At 44.0% G+C, this 21,475-nt stretch overlaps 1 protein-coding gene across 1 annotated transcript in view; it reads right to left on the bottom strand.

Annotated features, from left to right (window-relative positions):
* Positions 1 to 5,489: 5,489 nt before the first annotated feature.
* Positions 5,490 to 21,475, bottom strand: part of ANO2 (anoctamin 2) — a 310,827-nt gene continuing 294,841 nt past the window's right edge. Inside the window, exons 23-25 of the mRNA XM_080659102.1 lie at positions 20,811 to 20,992; positions 8,997 to 9,102; positions 5,490 to 7,012 (exon numbers count right to left, since the gene is read on the bottom strand). Of these exons, the coding sequence (XP_080515228.1) occupies positions 6,740 to 7,012; positions 8,997 to 9,102; positions 20,811 to 20,992 (561 nt within the window). The 3' untranslated portion in view covers positions 5,490 to 6,739. The remainder of the gene's footprint in view (positions 7,013 to 8,996; positions 9,103 to 20,810; positions 20,993 to 21,475) is intronic.

Raw genomic sequence — 21,475 nt, 5'->3', positions numbered from 1 at the left:
CCCTGTCTGCTGGCAGCCTCACTCCCGCTGCCAACACTCCCATGTGCTGACGGCGCTGCCCCATTTGCACCCGCTGATGGCATGGAGCGATTGGGGCCGGAGCCAGCAGCAGGTGTGAGCGGGGCTGGTGCCATCAGCAGGTGCGAGTGGTGGCTGCTGCCCCTAATTGCCCCTCAGGAGCAGGGGGAGGTGGAGAAGCCCTCAGGGTGATCGGGGCTGGCAGCCGCTCACAGCCACCACTCACATCTGCTGATGGAGCCAAGTGATTAGAGCCAGTGCTGGGCACTGGCAGTGGGTGCGAGCGGTGGCTCTGATGCAGCAGGGGGTGCAAGCGGGGCCAGTGCCAGAAGTAGGTACGAGCACATGGGAGCAAAAGAATTTTCAGTAACCATCAGAAGCTCGCCCTGATGACAACAACCAGTGCCCCTCCTTGGTCTGGTGCCCTGCTCACCTGCTCCACCATCCCGCCGCAGCCAACGCCCACCATGTTCCATGCTCTGCTGCCTGCTGATGACACCCACCATGTTTTGCGTGTGCCCCCTGGTGGTCAGCACATGTCATAGCGACCGTTTGTTCAGTTGTTTGGTTGTTCTGCAGTTCGGTCTATTTGCATATTAGCCTTTTATTATATAGGATTATTATATAGGATGACATTGACTGGAATGACGTTATTCAAGGATCTGCTGTAGATGGATTGGTTCCAGGGGATAGGGTGTATTTTGGAATGGGCATGGTCCTAAGGGGTTGAAATAAAATGTTGAAAAAGAAGAGGTGGACATGAAGATTTAAACAACTGGAAAACCAATCCAAAACGTTAGTGTTTTCTTAGAGTAACCAAAACAGTTGGAATGGATACACTGGATTCCATTCCTGTATTGGGAGAACACTTTTCAGAACTCAAAGAGTGGTGAATATGAAGACTGAATGTAATCACCCCATTTCAGACATATTGAATAAAGGTCACTCATATCAAGATGTGTTTCAGTGAAGTTTTTTAATTACAAGAATAAAATTTAAAATCCAATTAGCAACAAGCTAGGAGGAAAAAATATGGGCATGGATTAATTGTCCATTGTTTTGAGAGAAAGGTGGTAAATCCAGCCAAATCATCACTCCTACATTAAGGCAAATGCTGTGTGTCTTAGGTTGTCTGGGAAGCTGACTGTAAGCCTGAGACCTGCATACCTAGCAGGAGGTTTATTGGGAAGTGTGCTCCAGTACTGGGGGAGTGAAGGAAGTAGAACTAGGCAGAGGGAGAATCTGAGCTGCAATGAGTTGCCGTGGAGACCTCTGTCAATCCCACAGGGAGTCTGGAGCTGGGGTGGCCCTTTAGAGTCATCCTGAACTGAGGAAAATGAGCTTCATCCCACAGCAGTGATGATGACTGGATGGGTCTGCCCCAGAGCAGAGGAGTGGCCTTGGTCCAAACAGCCCTCTCACTTAACATTATTCTAACAGGGTCTTGACTACAGCTGGGAATAAGCACCTAAATCCTGCAGGAACCTGTGGCATCTTTACCACCAACTTGTTAAAAAAATTTTTACCTGAAGGTGTACTCTGGCCAACTAAGTGATGATTATCTATATATATAAAAGCCAGCGACCAAATGCTGTAACGGCGGAACAACCGGTTGCTATGTCACCCACTGTGGCCAGTGAATCAGCCGATAGGGGGGTGGGGCCAGCCAGCCAACCTCCCCAGGTCCCTCCCCCTGCTGGCCCCACCCCTGATCAGCCTCTCCCCTCTCCCACCCCAATGAGGGTACAGTGGCCAGCCAAACCCCCCGTGGCCCTTCCCCCCAGCCAGACCTGCCCCCAATTGACCTGCCTCACCCCAGTCAACCCACAGTCCCTCCCCCTGACTGGCTCCAATTCTGATCATTCCCCCCTTCCCGCCCCAATAGGGGCTGGAATGGCGGCAAACCACCTGCGGCCCCTCCCCCCAGATGGCCCCGCCCCCGATGGGCCTCCCCACTCTGATCAGGGCAGGACCAGCTGGACAACCACCCATGGCCCCTCCCCCAGGCTGCTGGCCCCTGGTAAAGCGCCCCACCTCATTTGGGGGCAGGCCCACAGCCCCTCCCCACAGCCAGCCCTGCCCCCAATCAGCCCTCCCACCCAAATCAGGGGCGGTGCCCACTGGCCAATCATCTGCAGCCCCTCCCCTCAGCTGGCCCGGCCCTGATCAGCCCCCATCAGGGTGGGCCGGCCAGCCAACCTCCTGCCATCTCCTCCTCCTGACAGGCCTAGCCCTGATCTGCTGATTGGGGCTGGGCCTGCCAGACCCCACCCACGCACAAATTCATATACTGGGCCTCTAGTGACAATATAAAAAGGCAGGAGACTTCAAATTCATTTTTAACACCAACCCTGTTTGGTTATATACTGGATGGTGCAAAAGTAGGTTTACAATTGTGAGTATGCAAAACAAGGAGTTTATTCTTGTATTATTATTTATTAATTATTGTATTCTTTTCCATACCAACAATTGTATGGAAATCTACTTTTGCCCCACCCTGTATTTCAATGCAGCCATAGAAATATAGTCAGAAAAGAAAAAAAAAGTGATTGTAAAGCATCTCTTAGTGGTGAAAATTTGGGTGAGTTAAACTTTTTCATTTACATTTTACTTTTTTGCATTTTCTAAACTTCTATGAGTATATGTTACTTTTATGATTAAACAAAATAGATGCTATTATATGTGACTGCACATATACCATAAGAACACAAATAAAGTTAAAATAGACCAAAATATTAGCTATTATATCTCTGAAGAAAGGAAGCAGGATAAGTGATGGTTTTTTCTTTCTTCAGTGTTTCAGATGTTTGCTCACATTTTTTTTTTGTATTTTATAATTAAATTTAAAAATGTATTAATTCCTTAAAGAGCTCAGAGAAAGAAGGAGGTTTTATTGTTTTGTTTTTAAATTAGAACTATGCCTACCATCTCTCCATCCAGCTTAACAAGTTCTTTGGAAAGTTGTTTACCTACGAACCTAAATTCCTACTGGTCCTGTTCATGTAAAGCAGGCACGTCCAGTGGTCATGTGAGAGACATGGATGCTGCTGAGATGATTTGGGCCTGGAGGTGAGGACAAATCACAAAATTCTTAACTCAATTTAGTGGGGGGAAAGCTGGGTCTTTTGAGGGTAGAAACCAGAATATAGTTAGATAAAATCTCCCCTCATCTAGACCTCCCCTGTTGGCTGACCTGATCCCTATGTTGTGAGCTATGGCCACCACAAGCTTCCATACCCAATATGCAATCTATTAGCTGGATGGAATGGAGCAGTGTGAAAAGGAAGCAAAAGGTCCATCTATATGATGGAAATAAAATGGAGAGCCTTTCCATACCACACAGTTTACTTTCATTGCTTATTATTATTAACTTTGTGTTATTATGATATATGTGCAGTCACATATAATAGCATCTATTTTGTTTAATCATTGCTTTCTGACTCACCCACAGGAACATAAGCTCCCTGGGGGCAGGAATCTTTGTCATAGTGAGTGACATAGCCCAAGAGCCTGACACACAGTAGGTGTTCATTATGTACTTTGGAGTGGATAGACTTAAATTTATGGTGTAAAGGGATTGATGAGGAAAAAGATAAGACAGAATATACTGCATAATTGTAATTTAAAAATACAGATGTGCTTGAGAGGGCATGAGAGTCTGGGAAAAAAACCCACAGCAATTGTCAATGTTGATTATAGATTTAGGGGTTGTGGGTGATTTTACTTTCTTCATTGTTTTGTATGATTTATTTTTTATTTTTATTCATTGGTTTTAGAGAGAGAGGGAGGAAGAGAAAGAGGGAGAAACACTGACTTGTTGTTACACTTATTTGTGCATTCATTGGTTGAAGCCTGTATATGCCCTGACTAGGGATTGAACCTGCAACCTTGACATATAGGGATGACACTCTAATCAACTGAGCTACTCCACTAGGACGTTCTTCATTGTTTTTTAGATTGTCTCTTTCTTGGTGTGCAAGTTTCACTTCTAGGGTCATATGAAAATGTTAAATTTTAAAAAGAAGAGGGATAAGAGGTAGGGTCTTGAACCAGCCATGGGCAACCAATGGGCTTGGGTGTGGTTCAGTCACTACAAAGTGGGTGCCCTGGTGGTGCACCTCCTGACTGTAGGCCATCACTGGTTCCTGGAAATATCAACTCCACCCATGCTGGTAGGAGTCATGGGGATATGGGCCTGGAATCTCCCCATCATTAATGCCCCTTGAAGTGAAATTTTCCTACTGCTAGCCACTTCACTCTCCCCAGATTAGCAGAGGTGATGCAATGTTTTCATACTACTGTAGTTTGAATCTAGCCCGTTTAAAAGGTGTGATGTAATTAAAATGTATTATGGGATTTCTTGTGTATAAGTGGCCTGAGACATCAGTGTTCGTTGCTTTTACTAACAGCTGCAGCTATGCCCTGGTATCATTTTATTTTATTTTAAAATAGTTTTATTGATTTCAGAGAGGAAGAGAGAGATAGAAACCTCAATGTGAGAATCATTGATTGGCTGCCTCCTGCACGCCCCCCACTAGGGATTGAGTCCACCACCCGGGCATGTGCCCTGACCAGGAATCAAACCGCAACCTCCTGGTTCATAGGTCAATGCTCAACCACTGAGCCATGCCGGCCAGGCTGCCCTGGTATCCTTTTAAAAGGAGGACCCCCTTTCCAGAGCCAGGATTGGCAGCAGTGTGATCCTGCACATGTACAGGAGGAAACAAGAAGCATGTAGAGCAGCCACGATGACCAGCCTAAGCACCCATGAGCCCTCACATCATAGGATATATTCAAATATCAGCATAACTCTCATTTCTCCTCTGGAGCATGGCCTCTTTGCAGTTTCTATTTAGGCATTGGGTTAGACTCCACCAAACTGACCTGTAAAATGGAGCCAGGTCCAGAGGAAGAGGAAAGCAGGTGGGGTTGAGGTGTGTGAAAGGCAGTAAAGAATGATGTTTGGCCCGTGTTTCCAACTATACTTGAAAATCATATCACAACAGAGATCTGGAAGGCTGATTTCTGGAAAGCAGGTGGGGTTGAGGTGTGTGAAAGGCAGTAAAGAATGATGTTTGGCCCTTGTTTGCAACTATACTTGAAAATCATATCACAACAGAGATCTGGAAGGCTGCTACCATTCGATGACATTAACATTGCAAAACGTAAGCTTTTAATCATTTTGGGTTTGAAATGAATTTGCATATAAAATGGTAAGTCCCTTACCTTTGGTGTCCTCATGCTTCCTGTCTCTTATTCCTTTTGTTTCTCCATAGCACTTATTACTATCTAAAATTCTATACATGTATCAGCTTATTGTCTATCTCTCCCCATGACGTAAACTCCATGAGGCAGGGATTTTTGTCTCACATATCTCTAGTCTGAGAACAATGCCTGGCACATAGTAGGTGCTCAATAAATATTGGTTGGGGTGAGGGGAGAGAAAAGCAAAGACAAGGAGAAGCATCTTTATAAAGAATGTTTTAATTTATTTTATTTTAAATCTGAATCTGCATAAAATGATTAGTTACATTCAGCTCAAAGCACCCCTGTGACATGAACTGAAGACAAGCCCAGGTTTGAAACTTTGCAACTCACCATCAGGTCCAGTGGCCACAGTAATAATCAGCCCTGTCACTTAATTTGCATCCACTGAGGCTATGACAGCCTCAGCTGTAAGTACTCAGAATTTTCTCGGGGTGATGGTGGGAAGCAGAGGGATGATCATTTATGATTGATGCTACAACAGGGCCCTGATTACGCTTCTGTCATGGCCTGCAGCCATCTGAAATGAGGGAGTACCTGAGGAAACATAGGGAAGGCTCATGGTGCTGTTACTGGAACCCTGATGTTTTTCCTGGAATCCGCCCACTTACACACACTGGTCCAACAAAATGCATGAACAGGGGTTTGCAGTATAGAAAGAAAAAAAAAATAGTTTAATATTGAATTGGCCAAATGGAGGTGGGAGCTTATGCTCTAAAAAAAAAAAACCCCAACTCTCCAATAGAGTATAGGCTACAGATTATATAGATAAAATCAGAAGACACTGTGGGTTAGGGGTTCAGGGTTGTGTGGGGAGCTAACTGGTCGGAGGTGAGGTGAGTGTAATGAATCATTTCTTCAGATCTTGAGGACAGTTCTGAGGTCTTTTCTGGTGTCCCTCTGTCCAGTCTCATGGGAAAGTAGCCAGGGGGTTGTTCCAACTTAGGGCTCAGAAACTGAAACATAACTTAGGTGAAGATGTGATCTTTATCCTGACAGAGATCTGGATCCTGTGACTACTTGTCAGGTCTGAGCTACTGTCTTCTCCTGCTTTGGAGGCTGCTGATTATGGGGGCAAAGGTTAGATCTCTGAAGAGTATGTTTATATAGAAGGAGGGATATGATATCTAGAGCTAGGACTTAAAGCTAATTTAATCCAAGTCATAAGGACCCTTGGTTTCAGTGCCTGGGAATTCTGGGATAGAGAAACTCAAAATGGTACCAATCCCCCAAAAGGCTACAGTAAAATCAACTTAATCTTGAAGTTTCTAAGAAGCAGCATCATTTCTCTTCCTTTCTGAGCTCATTCTCTCTCTCTTCACACATAAACCCATTTCAAGACCCCCTTGTGCCATATCCTGGCAGATGACAGACACCACACTGTGCAGAAGCACAGACATACTTGTGAATGGTCTCTCACTGCTGCAGCGCCCCCTCAGCAGTGGGGCTGGCTCGCTCACACACTGGTGTGCTGAGAACCAGAGGATGCGATGCTGCCTGGCTGGCTCTGGCCAGATGGTGCTGAGCTGGCTGCCCGGCTCCTCCTGCTCTGATGGCCCCCTCCCTGACTGCTGGGGGCTGGCTCATCCATCAGCTTGAGCTTCTCATGCTCCTCTTTCAGGAAGAAGTCCACCAACAAACTCTTCTCTTTCTTGATCTGGTCGCTGATGTCCGTGGGGATATCTGGGATCATCCAGTCCACGAGGACGCTCAGGAACATCACAAGATTCTGTCAAAAGCGAGAGATAGGGGTAGAGAGAGGAGGCTTGGCCAGGGAACACCAGTGTACCACTGTCTACACTTGCCTGTAAGGGTGACGGTCTCAGCAGTGGAGCTGGTGGTAGCGTGCAACAGTAAAGGGCACAGATCCAGGGGTAAACCTGTTTGTGTTATTCCGACTCCACAGCTTACTAGTGGGTGATCTTAGCCATTGAGCATAACTGTCCCTTGTGTGTCCACATGGAAAGTGGAATAGTAACAGTACATACTTTCTGAAGTTGTGTGAGGATCAAATGAGTCAACACCTCGCACATAGCAGGGCTCCATAAGTGTTAGCCATTGCTTCTTCCCCTCCTCCAACACATTTCATGTGTCTTGCTTTGGCTTCTTGGCCTCAAAGCCTCCAGGCCCCCTGCTCCAGAGCTGCTGGAAGTGGCCACAAGGCTCAATGGTCTCTCCAAGGTGTTCCCTGGGGCAGTTGCTTCTCTCTCCCTTGCACCTGACCCTCTTGTCTTCCATATCAGAGATGTATCTTTGGTTTTTGCACTGAACTATGGCCTCAGCAGACCCCATCCTCTACTCACATTCACCACATCCTGCTCTCCATGCCATGCCAGCCACTCTAGTTACATGGCCTATTGGGAAGTCTCTGCCTTTTTTGTGCACACTTGTAATTGGCTTCCTCCTCTGTCTGCTAAGCTACTTCCCCTCCATTGCAAACACAGGTAGGATAAGACTGTGCTTCCCTGGGAGCATTTTCTGTTCAAGTGGGTGAATATGTTATAACAGTGTCATCATGGCCCAATAAATGTTTGCTACTTTGGTAATCTGGTTCCCATCCATTTCCTAAGCCACCATCAACTACATCCTACCCAATACACTACTCTGATTGTTGTGTTCTGTGCCTGACAATTATATGCTCATGTGTCTTCTCCTCTCTGAGGTTCAGAGGACAGTGACGAAGCCCAGAATGAGATAAGAGAGCATGGCTGTCTTCCATGCTCTCAACCTATTCCCAGCTTGACCTTGAACCCTTTGTGTGCCTAAGAGCCCAGGGGAAGACTTTGGGAACCAACTTCTATTTCCAGAGGCTCCTGGCTGCCTTAGGTCATCTAGAGTTGCTCTGAGTCATACACTCTTCCTTTAAACGAACTCCTCACAGGGTCAGTCAATGCTATATGTGACATATGGTAAAGTGAAGTGACTCCAACAGGTGGGGCAGCAGGGGATGTCTGAGCGATTTTTCAAATATATCACCCCATCTCCCCAGAGGAATAATGGCTGTCTTCTTTAGGTGAAAGACTAGCCGTTGGGCTCCTTTGCTTCCTGGGCTTGGGTCAGGGGCAGGATATTTTAGAGCCTTCTAGAGATCCAACTTCAGGGATTACAAAAGCCTGAGGGAGTGGATGAGAAAAGGATCTGGGCTGGGGCTCCAGTTTTGCTTGAAGACCCACAGGACCCTGAGTGGAGAATCGGGAAAGGGGGCCTTGGGCTCAGAGAATCTCGGAGGTACAATTGGAGCTGCTGCTATTGTCAGAGATAGGAATCACTGGGCTCAGGTTTGCTATTCATTCATGAATGGTGGGATGGCTCTGGCAGCCCTTCCCACCAGATGTCTCAGGGGCTAAAACAACAGGAACAAAGGAGGGAGCCAGCTGAGAGGGCTAGGAGAAAGGTTCAGATGGGGCTGTTTGTCTGCATTAGAGCTGATACTCTGGTTTCCACTGCTCTTCCCACTCCCCTTTGTTGTCTTAGGTTGAAATGGAAATCTATCTCCACCCTGCAACTTACTCCACATCTGCCGTGTAATCTTATTCTGTGTTTTAGTCTCTTTCTGCAAATCCATCAATTCGTGGATGCCCAGGGAAGGGAGCACTCACTGCCTGCCACCTGTGCCATGAAAACCTGGAGATGAGGGGCCGGCAAGGAGACATGGTTGTCTTTACTCTTGCAGCTTAAGACCTAATTGGCAACTCCTTACTGGAATAACTCACCTGGAAGATTATGACAAAAGCCAGACGGGCAGACAGAATAGACCAGTACTGTTTGGAATATTCATATGGGTTTGGGGCCCATGGCGGCTCTCGGTAATCCTTAAACCTGCCAGGAGAGAAATGTGGTGTTCAGATTGAGAAGAGATGGAGGAAAGGGGGTACTGTAGCTCTAGGGGGAACCTCAGGGGTCAAAGCAGCAGGCACGCCTTGGCTCTCCGACTTGGAGGAAAGTGGGTAGAGAGAAGGAATCCATGGCCCAACCAACAAGTGTCTGTGGGATAAAAAGACCAAAGTCCAAAAAAAAAAAACAATGTCAGACTAGAAATGTCTTTTTCCTACTCTCTCTCTAACATCCCCAAAAGCTTCCTCTGGTGTCTGGATTCTCCTTCTGCAGGAGCCCAGGAATCATGAGAGGACCCTAGGACAGTGAATCCACGTTGGCTCCCACTAGCTTATGGCCTCTGGAGGGGAAGGAAGACACCCCCCACCCTCATACAGTTTTTGCAGCCTGTGGGCTCAGTGAAGATAACAAGTGCCAGCAGACAATCCCAGGCTTCATGCCCAAGTGTTTGCCTTGGGACTATGGTCTTGAGAGGGGCTGGCCTCACTTGATGACTATATTCTTATACCCAAAGAGAAGTGGCCAAGCTGAAGACAATGAATTTGGGGAAGGAGGGCTGATGATAATAGTCATGGTTGGTCAATGTCATCCTCTTTTACTGGCCATCTTTATAAGTTGTTTATATGGCTTAAGAAACAAAATGTCAGTGGCCTGACATGAACTCATGCCTCTTCCTCAGACCTCAGACCCTTGGAGGGGCATTTCCTCACCATTGTCTCCCCCCTACCCCCATCCTGGGATGACTCATGTTAGAAATGGCTCATTTTCTCACTCACTTTTTTCTAAACCTGGAAAAATGACAAAAGCTAGTACCAGAAGAATTATGATCCTTCATGAAACTGTTTCCTCCATAGACTTCAGCAAAGCTTTGACACTCAATAAAATCAAAGCAAGCCCAGGGCTGGAGGAAGGGGTGGGGTGGCATCAGGCCACAATGCGGGATGTATGACCATTGAGTGGGGACTCTATCTGAGGAGGAGATAGGAAGGGAAAGAGGCAGTATGTGTCAATCCCTGAGCAAGGAACTTTTTTGGAAGTTTTCTCATTTAATCTTTACAACAGCATCCTCAGGCAGGCATTGATATCCCCATGTAACATAGGAAGAAACTGAGGTTCAGAGAAGTTCAAGTAGTTGGCCAAGATCTCATTGACAGCAGGAGGCTAAGGTAAGGCAAGAATCCAAAACTGGCTGAATTCAGGCTTTTCTCCTATCTCATACAGCACCTTACTGTCAGTAGCAGTTGGGGGTCGGGGGTGGGGACAGGGGGGAAGTTCAGAAGTGGGTGCTCTCTGTAGCTCCCCCTAACCTGAATGCACCAGCTGTTTTGAAAGATTCACGTCAAAGCATGGTGACTTCCAATTGCCCAAGGAGAGATGAGGGAAGAAGAGAAAAAAAAAAAACCCTGAAAAGAGATGCACACAAGAAGATAGAAAAAAACCCTAGCGATGAAGTCAGCAACAGAAAAGACAAACTGAGAGGTGGACACTAAGCAATCGGCTAGGGCTGGGCAAGAGGCCAGGAGCTGCCCCCTCCCCACTCAACTCCCCTTCTTCCAACAGCTGATCACAGCTGTTGCAGGCTTGGTTTGACATTCGGATGAAAAGCAAAACTAACTGCAGCCCAGCAAAATACCACGGCATTCATCACATCCATCCGTGGCTGAGGACAGAAACACGACCAGCTCCAATTATGCTTGCTAATGGGAGAGAGTGAGTGAGAGCATGGCTAAAGGAATAAGGGCTTCTTGGGATGGGAAAAACTCAGGCTCCCCACTGTCCTGCTGCCCCCCCACCCCAAAAGGATCCCATGGCAGAAGGGAATTGATCCTACTTTTTCTTTTCAAGACCTCCAAGGAGTGTTACACACACACATCCACTCCTTATCACAGGGAAATCCTTCCCCAGGTCTAGCCCAATCCCTCCTGCTGCAATCAAAGCCTGTTTCGCTTGTTGTCTAGCTTCATCTATGAAGGAACAGATGTTCACTGACCTCAGCATGAGAGCCATTGCTCACCCTGCTTTTTTCCAGTCTGGAAAGAATCCATAAATAATCTAATTCTGGTCCCACCTCTGCTACTAACTCACCACAGCTTTTGGAAATATCACTTTGCTCTCCCTAAGTACCCAAAATATGTTTTGAATCTAACAGGCACATCCATCTAATTAAGGAACTAGGGAAAGACTAATACATAGATATGTCCAGAAAGTTCTGCTTGAAATACACCTAGGCCAATGGGCTAAGGGTGCTCTGTTAGGAACTACGGGACAAGCTATCCACAGAAAAGAACAATATGCAATTTAATTAATTATACATCTGTTCGCATTTCTCTTTCCAAAGCTAACTTTTTAACAACTGTGACCTACAGTAGTAACTGTACATTTTGAATTAATGCACACATAAATATGTGTCACTGGAATGAAAATTATACAAAAGATACTCTTGCTATGTCCAATGCACTGGTATTTTTCTATTCTATTCTATTCTATTCTATTCTATTCTATTCTATTCTATTCTATTCTATTCTATTTCATTTCATTCTTTCCATTCTAGTGAGTGTTCCATAAAAATATATACACACTTTGAATAATGTATTAATTCCAAGGGGTTAAAACTGAAAAGGAAGAAACATCAATTGAGCTATCTATCAGCTGTTAAAGTGTGTATACATTTTTGGGTCACCCTCATTCTATTCTATTCTATTCTATTCTATTCTATTCTATTCTATTCTATTCTATTCTATTCTATTCTATTCTATTCCATCCTATCTTAATCTATTCTATTCTTTAAAATGCTGACCATGACCCACCAAATTGATTTCACAATCCACTAATGAACCATGACTCATAGTTTGAAAAACATAGACTCCAGTAAGCCTCTGCCACCAGGTAAATGATTGGTTATTTACATTCCAATATAAATTCCGATTTCATAATTTTAAAAAAACACACAACCTTCATCTTAAGAAGTTAAGCTTATCACATGTTTTCACTGAGTAACTAGAAGACACTAATTAAACAAGAGATAATTAGCTTTAAGATTAGAAATGTCCACAAAAGGTAAAGTGATAAAGTGGTTAATAGAATCAATTGTGTCCACCATGGTAATAGTTGCCTGCTTTGTCTGTTTTGTTTCTAAGCCCAGGACATAGAATTGGCAAAAGCATGGGCTTTGGAGTCAGGTGTCTTGATGCCACCTCCACCATTTCAGTTCTATGCCCTCTACAAAGAGCCCTAACATTCTGATGGCCGAGGCCATTATCTATGAAATGGGCCTCAACTTTCTGCATCTCACAGAGTTATAATGAAGATGAAATGTCAGTGAAGGGCACTCAGCACCCCACCTGACCTATCCTATATAATAAAGAGGTAATATGCAAATTGACCACCACTCCAACACACAAGATGGCCACCCCCATGTGGCAAAGATGGCTGCCCCATGTGGACACAAGATGGCTGCCACAATATGGCCAGCAGGGGAGGGCAGTTGTGGGTGATCAGGCCAGCAGGGAAGGGCAGTTAGGGGGACCAGGCTGGCAGGGGAGGGCAGTTGGGAGCAACCAGGCCTGCAGGGGAGAGTAGTTGTGGGGGACAGGCCTGCAGGGGAGGGCAGTTTGGGCGAACAGGCTGGCAGGGGAGGGCAGTTAGGGGCAATTGGGCCAGCAGGGGAGCAGTTAGGTGTTAATCAGGCTGGCAGGGGAGTGGTTAGGGGGTGATCAGGCTGGTAGGCAGAAGCAGTTAGGGGCAATCAGGCAGGCAGGCAGGCGAGCGGTTGGGAGCCAGCAGTCCTGGATTGTGAGAGGGCAGTCGGACATCCCTCAAGGAGTCCCAGATTGGAGAGGGTACAGGCTGGGCTGAGGGACACACACACACACACACACACACACACACACCCGTACATGAATTTCATGCACTGGGCCACTTGTCAGATATATATACCCAGTAAGCAGTAGCTATTCTTTCTCCTTTGACTGAGGTAACTTATGAAACACACCCCTTCTGTTAAAAGAGGACAGAGCACATACACCCGTGCTCCTTGTTCCTCCCTGCTTTCTAGGAGGATTTCTGAGCACTCAAGAGCAGATGCCCCAAGTTTCCCATGATGCTGATATAAATAAAAAGAGTCAGCCAATGCCACAACTGCAAGGGGCTTCTCTCAGGATCTATGTCTATGTAAATGTAGGCAAGCCTCAGGTTGGTGGGAATTAACTTCTGCTTCGTTCCCATCAGCTCAAGTATTTTCTGAAACCAGACCCTTTCCCCTGGTTTAGGGAGCTTGGTTTTCCTACAGTCCCACTGGGCAGCCAGGCACTGGGTGACCCATATCTGGTCGCTTCCTGCATCTACTGGCTGGGATTTAAGCTCGGGGATATAATTTTAGGAATCATTCCCAGATCTCACTCTCAACCCTCCAGTCCTCCTTTATTTTCTTTGGTATTTAACATTAACTTTGAAAGTTCTCTTTTGTCTTCTAATAAGGAGTGTCTTTCATAATGAAACAACTAGAGTGTCTTAAAAGCAAGTGAACACTTGGAGTGGCTATGTCACTAACTGAAAGGACCTGGGGAAGTTATTTCACATCTCTGGTCCTCAGCTTTCTAATCCATAAGTGGAGCTGACAAAACGTGCCTCTAAGTGCTGAGTACACCAATGTACACACACCATCTCTCTCACCCCAACCATGAATAAACAAATACATACATGTGTGTATGTGTGTACACTGAACATGAAAGAAAGACAGTGAGAATTAAATAAGACAACACATGTGCATGTGATTTCTTGAGACTTCTACAGAAAATGGACACATGGTTTCTTTGGAAGAGAATGACTAGGGTAGGGGCTGAGAAGAGATTCTCTTTCTTATATTTATATAAAATATAATAAATAATTATATATTAATAATTAATTAACATATAATTAATATATAATTATGTAATATATAAATTTTAAATTCTATAATTTATATAATATGTATTATATGTAATACATATATTCATGCATATATACACATACACAATTATACATACACATACATACAGAATTAGGGGGCTGAGAAAAGAGTCTTTCATATATACATTTATAAATAGGGATAACTACTTTTATAGTAAAAATAGATTCAAAATTTCAAAAGAAGAATGTAATTAATAGCAATATTCAGTTGTCTCAAATATGTTTTTATACTTAGCTTTCAGGAGCAAAGTTATAGTGTTAACTGAGACAGACTCCCATACAATAAGTGAAAATGGTACAAAAATCAACATTATATTTTAGCTTTAAGATTACATTAATGTTTTATCTGGATCTAACACTAAGAAAAATTACATTGATTGAGTGGAATTTATATATTACTTAAATATATAAAGTTCCCATGACAAAATATATTACATTATTATAAAACAAATCCATGAAACAATACCTTAAAGGTTCTCCAAATTCATTTGATATGAATGCATAGAAAATGTCTGAAAAAGGTCACTGTTGGGAAGATGCCTAGGACCAGGCAGGGGTTAGGGTGCAGGTGGTACAAAGTTAGAGAGGTTGCCTGTAATGTTTAAAATTTTTGTAGGAATTGATTGATATATTGCATGTGTCATTAACTATTGTTTTTTTAAAGCAGAAAAGAATCTTTGGTGATTATTTATTCCAAGACCTCATTTTACAGATGTGACAACTGTGGTGCGGAGAGGGAAAAAAGACTCCTGGCTCAGATGTCCCCCTCCCATCCTCACTTGGAGGGGTGACCAGTGACAGTGTCATCTGCTACAACTCATCACAAGACTCAATCACTGTGGGCAGGAAGGGTGCCTAAATAACAAACTGAGGAGTCGGTCATCAACAATCAGTAGGTTTTTTTAAAAAATGAGATTTTAGTTATATTACAAATTAGCTAGTAAATGCATTTCTCAACTCCAAACAGTGGTATGTAAAAAAATTAAGTCCCTGTGGAAATTAATGTTATATTAATGCTGAACATAATTACATACAATATTTTCATACCATCTGATCTACTTAAAACTGCCTTCTGAACTTGGCCTTTAACAAGGGAAAACACCACAGCCAATTAGGAACTAATGAGAACCATGTCAATCCAGTGGTTGATAAAGATCAGGAAAGACAACACCCAGAAAAGCTTACTTTACCTCTGGTTTCAGCAAGAAGCAGATGAGGGGCAGCCATGGGCTGGAAGGAAATTCGCCTCTTCAAAGCTTTTACAGGACCTCAGGGTATGAAAGAACTGAGGCCCTGCAGAAAAACCCAATAGAGGTCACCCAAGACCCATTGGATTGACCATGCCCAGGTCGGCTCCTCCAGGCTGGCACCCAGATCCACGGCCAGGCCCTGTCCTGCTGATCGCTCTGCTCCCTTCCAGCTAAGCCAGGAGCCCAAGACATCATCCATCCTGCAGGACACAGTGGTCCTTTGACCTTGTCATATGGGCACTAATCAGCCTACACATTGACATCACTGGACTGTTTATGGAGCAGCCCTCCCAGAGTGGTTAGATGGTTGAGGCCAATGTTGCTGCAAAAATGCTGGGAGCCAGAGACCTGCCTTAACTTTTATTGCTATTTTTAAGATACCTCTTACCTGGCAAGGTTTTATTGGATCTGGAGACCTGTTTTATTTGACCACATTTATTTCCAGAGGTCACTGAAAGCTAAGAATAAGAAGGGTCATTGAGTTCCCAACACTATTTGCCAGAAAATCAGGGCAAATTTCAAATCCCACCACGGAAGCAGTTTTAAATGCAGGCTTTGGGGCTAGTGACAGAATTGTCTGTTTCTCACAATCTCTCTCTCTCTCTCTCTCTCTCTCTCTCTCTCTCTCTCTCTCTCTCTCTCTTTCTCTCTCTCTCTCTCTCTCTCTCTCTCCCCCTCTCCCTCTTCCTCTCTCTCTCTTTCAAATTCCCCATCTTTCTCTGTCTCTCCCTCTTTCCCTCTTCCTCCCTTCCATTCTCTTCTTCTCTCTGCTTTACTTTTTTCGTAGCCACCGACAATTCCTAGCTTACAAAGAAATTAGTAGGTTATGCTTCAACTTCTTAAATCTAGAGAATTTGATGACCCAGACAAGGTTACACAAACATGCATTGGGTTTGTCTAGAGATAAACTGCTTGTTCTCTAGGTGTCTGCTCACACTGTGGAGTAGGGCATCTCTTTATTTTTAATGTAATGCACTAGTCTTCACACTGCAGACAGAGATAACACCAAGGAAAAGTTTGAGCTCATCACTGCTCCCTTAAATCCCTCAGTGGCTCTGTGCTGCCCCAAGAGGGAATCCATACACTTCCAAATGATCAACATATTCTTCTTGGTCTGCCTTATGTGCCTTCTTCCAGTCTCATCTCTCATAGCTGACCTCTATCACTCCAGCCCTAACCACTGAGCAAGCACAAACTCACCCCTCCACCTGGAAGACACTGCTCTCCCTGGACCTCCTTCCCTCCTGGACACCTCCTTTACCATCCAGCATTGCTCTTCTCATCCCACTCATCAACCAGGCCAGCTTGGTCATGTGAATAAGGAGTTTCAACTTTTCTACTGTTCATTCTTCAAATTCCACCTCCCTTGAAGCTTTCCCTGACCTCTTAAGTCTAAGTGAAGTGCATTGCCTCTGTCCTCAGGGCTCTCAGAGCTCCCTGTAGTGACACCATTGTAAATGATTAAAACTATATTTTAATTGCTTATTTACTTAATCACCTCCTCTATCTAGATTCCTTGAGGGAGGCACTATGTCTTATTCCCTATCATATAACCAATGCCAAGCCATTAAGTTCTCAAAACCAGTTGCATTAGTGAATCTATAATCCTCACTGGTACTGAATAAGAAAAAAAAAATCAGATGTTCCAAAGATCATTTTGGTTTGATTCTGGAATGACCTACTTTCTGTGAATAAATTTTCTTGATAGAAATATAGAATATACTCCCCATGTATGCACCTATTGATAATTCTGCCATTCAGTCACAGAATTTTAAAAAAATGGGGGCCACAATGGGATACTACGCTACTGTAAAAAAAAGAAGGAACTCTTACCATTTGCAACAGCATAGATGGCATGGAGATCATTATGGTAAGTGAAATAAGCCAGTCAGAGAAAGATAAATATCACATGATCTCACTCACTTGTGGAGCATAATGAACAACATAAACTAATGAACAAAAATAGATCCAGAGACATAGAAGCATTGAACAGACCATCCAACCTCAGAGGGAAGATGGAGGGGGGAGGGTAAGAGATCAACCAAAGGACTTGTACGTATGCATATAAGCATAACCCAAGGACACAGACTGTAGTGGGGTGAGGGCATGTGCTGGGTGATGGGAACAGGTGGGAAGAGGTCAATGGGGGAAAAAGGAGACATATGTAATACTTTAAACAATAAAGAATTTAAATAAAAAATGGGGGGTACAGATAAGCCAAAAATCCCATCTACTTGCATGGAAACAATGGAGAGAAGAGTTATTGGGTTCTTACAACAGGCTAGAAAATCCGGTGACTCTGAAGGTAGATACAATAAAGCTCAATCTGATCCATGTATACTAATACCTGATGTCCTGGGCATGTGTTGTTTTAGCCAAGTGGTATCCATTCATCTTGTCTTCTCACTAGGGAACTACCTCCAACTCAGAGACCATGTGCTTCAGCTGGAGATGATTTCACCCTCCAAACCCCACATCAATGGCCCCAAAGCCATGGAGAGTATCACATTTCTCTGGTTAGAGTGATTGGTTATGGGTAGGGCATGCATACTGATCCTAATCAATGAGCTGCAGTGAGACTTTTGCTGGGGTCATTGGGAAAGAGTTATGGGCTTTTATCCCACTGGCCTGTAGTTGATGGCAGCCATGCAGATCTTAAAGCTATAGTCAACGTCAGTTGGAATGGACTTGGGAGATGGAGAAAGATTTGGTTAGAGCAAACTTGGTTGAATCAAACCTTGCCTAAAAGTAGGTTTACCCTCAACTTTCACTATGGGGGTCATTAAAGTCGCTTTGTGTTTAAGGCAGTTTAGGCCACTGATATATCTGGAAAGCATATTCATATGTGTTACTGGAAGATCTGATAGCCAGGGGAAATATCAGCAAACCTCAGTGCTCTGGACAAACATGTGTTTCTAGACCAGGGGTGGGCAAACTTTTTGACTCGAGGGCCACAATGGGTTCTTAAACTGGACCGGAGGGCCGGAACAAAAGCATGGATGGAGTGTTTGTGTGAACTAATATAAATTCAAAGTAAAGGAGCGGAGGGGAGAGCAAGAGAACCGGATAGAACAGCCAGATCCGGCTCGTGGACCGTAGTTTGCCCAAGGATGTCTAGACTAACTAAAGAAGCAGATAGTGTTAGCCTTGCCTCCACATACTACAAGTCACACTGATATTGTTCCTCCTCTCCCCACCGCACCCCCTACACATGGGGGTGGAGGTTTGTGTTCTTGGATAGATATGAATTTTAGCTCAGGATCTGTTACTAGAAACCTCTATAGTCTTGGGGAAATTCTTCAACTTTCTAAGCCTCAGTTTCTTTTCATGTAGAATGAGGAGTTTCAACAAGATGATTTCTGTGGTAACTTCCAGTGATAAAAATTATTGTATAATTTGCAGTTTTCAGTGCCTGCTTATTTAATGTAAACCTGTTTACTGACTCCATGGACTCCGCTGGAGCAGATCTAGGTGCTACTAGAAAAGGCCTAGAGCTGGTACAGATCCTCTCTGAGCAGTAAAAGTATGTCTGTTGGATCCACAGAGCAAAATCCAGCACCCTGGACAGTCTGGCACTCCAAACACACAGAAGAGTGGCCCCGGGTAGTGCACAGTCTAGTAGCAAATCTGTCGGCGTATGACTTTAGTCTAAGAGCTAGAGTCTTCATAGCCCCAGGTATAAAAATTCCTAAAACATTGAGGCTGATATAAATTGATGTCTATGAATAAATTTAATCTGGTCTCTGATTTTGAGTCTTTTCTTGGTTAGCTAAGGTTACTGGTCCTGGGTCCAGAATACCCTTCTACTTAAGTCACAAATTAGTAAGGTTGTTTAACTCAGCCATCTGGGTTGGAAGACCAATTCATTTTCTTCCTTTTGTGGTCTCAGACTGTGAAACTGAACTGAAGCAGCCATCTTACAAATGGCTGATCTTGAATACCAAGGTGTCCCAGGTGGGAAAGCATGACAGACATGCCCAGGGTCATAACTGCTGCAAACACAGCTGAAACACTGCTTCTTCAATGGAGTCATTGACAGCTTTTATGTCAGATACCACTGGGGATTGTCCAAGAAAGTCTTATATTTTCCCAACAATACCTTTCCCTAGGTTTTTATTTTTGTTGTAGTTATTGTTCTATATTTTTATTTACGAGGTGTGATCTTTGATTAAGTCCTTTATGAGGACTATCATTTCATCAGGGTACAAAAGTGTTAAATAATTTAGTCCCCTTTAATCTTCTCTTTATTTGCCCTTCTTGGGTAAATAATGGAGAGTTTTCTGGGTTTTGGCTTCAATAATCCCCGTGTTTAAATTTTTAATCATAACTCTAACCTGGACCTCTCTGTAATTCCAGCTTGTGTCTAGGAGTTAGGCGAAATTTTCCCCTTGGATTTCTTGCCAATATTTTCAATGTAACATGACTGAAATCAAATTTATTACATGTACCATAAAATTAGATTCACTCAGTGTCATCCCCATCTCTGTCAATGGACCCACAATTTATTACATGTACCATAAAATTAGTTTCACTCAGTGTCATCCCCATCTCTGTCAATGGACCCCCTGACTTTAATCCAAACTTTGGAGATATCTTTAACTCAGACTCTCTCTAATGTGTCTTATCACTAATTTTGCAATATGTTAATAAAATTGCTCATTTTTTTCTCTTTCTCTTCCACCACCTGGTCTGTTCCCACTATGGTTCATGTCTGAATGATGCAGCAGCTCAGCTGCCCTCCCTGAGTTCCCCCAATTCTAGTTTATCTTCCTCAATAAGACCAGATCAATTTTCCTAAGCCTACCCTTTATCCTGTCATTCCTTTGTCACTAAAAAGGTCGATATCTTATTATATCACATTAAAATTCTTGTAAGATTTCAAAATTTCCCATCAAGTATTTTATCCTATTTATTCAAGTTAAACAATGTTTTTGGCTTATATTATCCTAGGAATTTCTACCTATATTGTATTTCCTATATTATTCTCTTAAGCACACTCTTTGCTAACTACATCACCTAGCCCCCTAAGTGTTTATCTAATACCCCAAATTTATCCCTACTCCCACGACTTTGTTCATGCTGACTCCCCACCTGGAGTCCTAGAATTCCTCTTGGCCCCCCAGGAAGCCTACCTTCTCCATTCTAACCAACAGCGATCTCCCTCTCCTCTGAATATCCACAATGTTTATGGTCCATACTACATATAACCACTAAATAACCTGCTATTTCCTATATGTTCTGCTTGTTTTCTTTCTAATCAAACTATAAACCCCTTGATGGTAAAGAAGAGGTTATATACTTCTTTGTCTGCTCCACAGTGTCTAACAAAAGGCACTCAATAAGTATTTGTTGATTCATGGAAATTAATTTATAGTAATTGGGGGTGGGTTAGGAGACAGAGGGAAAGGAAAATGATCTAAGTCTAGGTCATCCAGATAATTATTTGGATCTACCATTTCAGGTCCTTTGCCTCCCTCCTCATCATCATTACTTTACCTGCAGAACTGAACCTCCTGGTCAAACTGTGAGTTTTCAGGTTGTGTTCCCTCCTTCAGCTGACTGACGTTGAAAAAGGAGAGGGTGTGGTTGACAAAGCCATGCAGAGTCCCATTGTGACTATAGGAGTACTGGTACACAAGGCGGGGGATAAAGTCGGAGGTGATGGCAATGACAAAAGCCTGAGGAACAAAACCACAAGCACTTGAGGAGAGGTCAGGATGGATGCTGTCCAGTTGGTGCAGGGCCCATCTGGCTGAGAGGTCAGGATGGATGCTGTCCAGTTGGCGCAGGGCCCATCTGACTATCCCCTCATGGGTTCCCCATCCAGAGCTTCTGCTCTGATTGATGCAGAAGTCCTTATCTCTGAGCTCTCATAGCTGACTTACCTGGCTTTTCAACCTTTGCCATGTGTAAGCAAATCCATAAGACAGTGGTTGTTAAGGGAGTAAATTACAACCACTGGTATTCCCTCCAACAGCATTTGGACCATTTGGTGTTGGAGGGAATAAATCACCTCTGAGATAGTTGGTACTGGCCAAGCCAAAGCAGAGTGGAAGATTTTTGGAGAAAATTCTGAATAACCAGGTGCATCTGCCCCTGAGTGACACTAGAAAGCCAGGAATACCAAGGATGTGGTTCCACACTTTCCTCAGTTTGATTAT

Source organism: Plecotus auritus (assembly GCF_963455305.1).
Source record: "Plecotus auritus genome assembly, chromosome: 3".
Taxonomy (NCBI): domain Eukaryota; kingdom Metazoa; phylum Chordata; class Mammalia; order Chiroptera; family Vespertilionidae; genus Plecotus; species Plecotus auritus.
The sequence above is the reverse complement of the archived record's forward strand: the minus strand, read 5'-3'. Positions and strand labels throughout refer to the sequence as shown.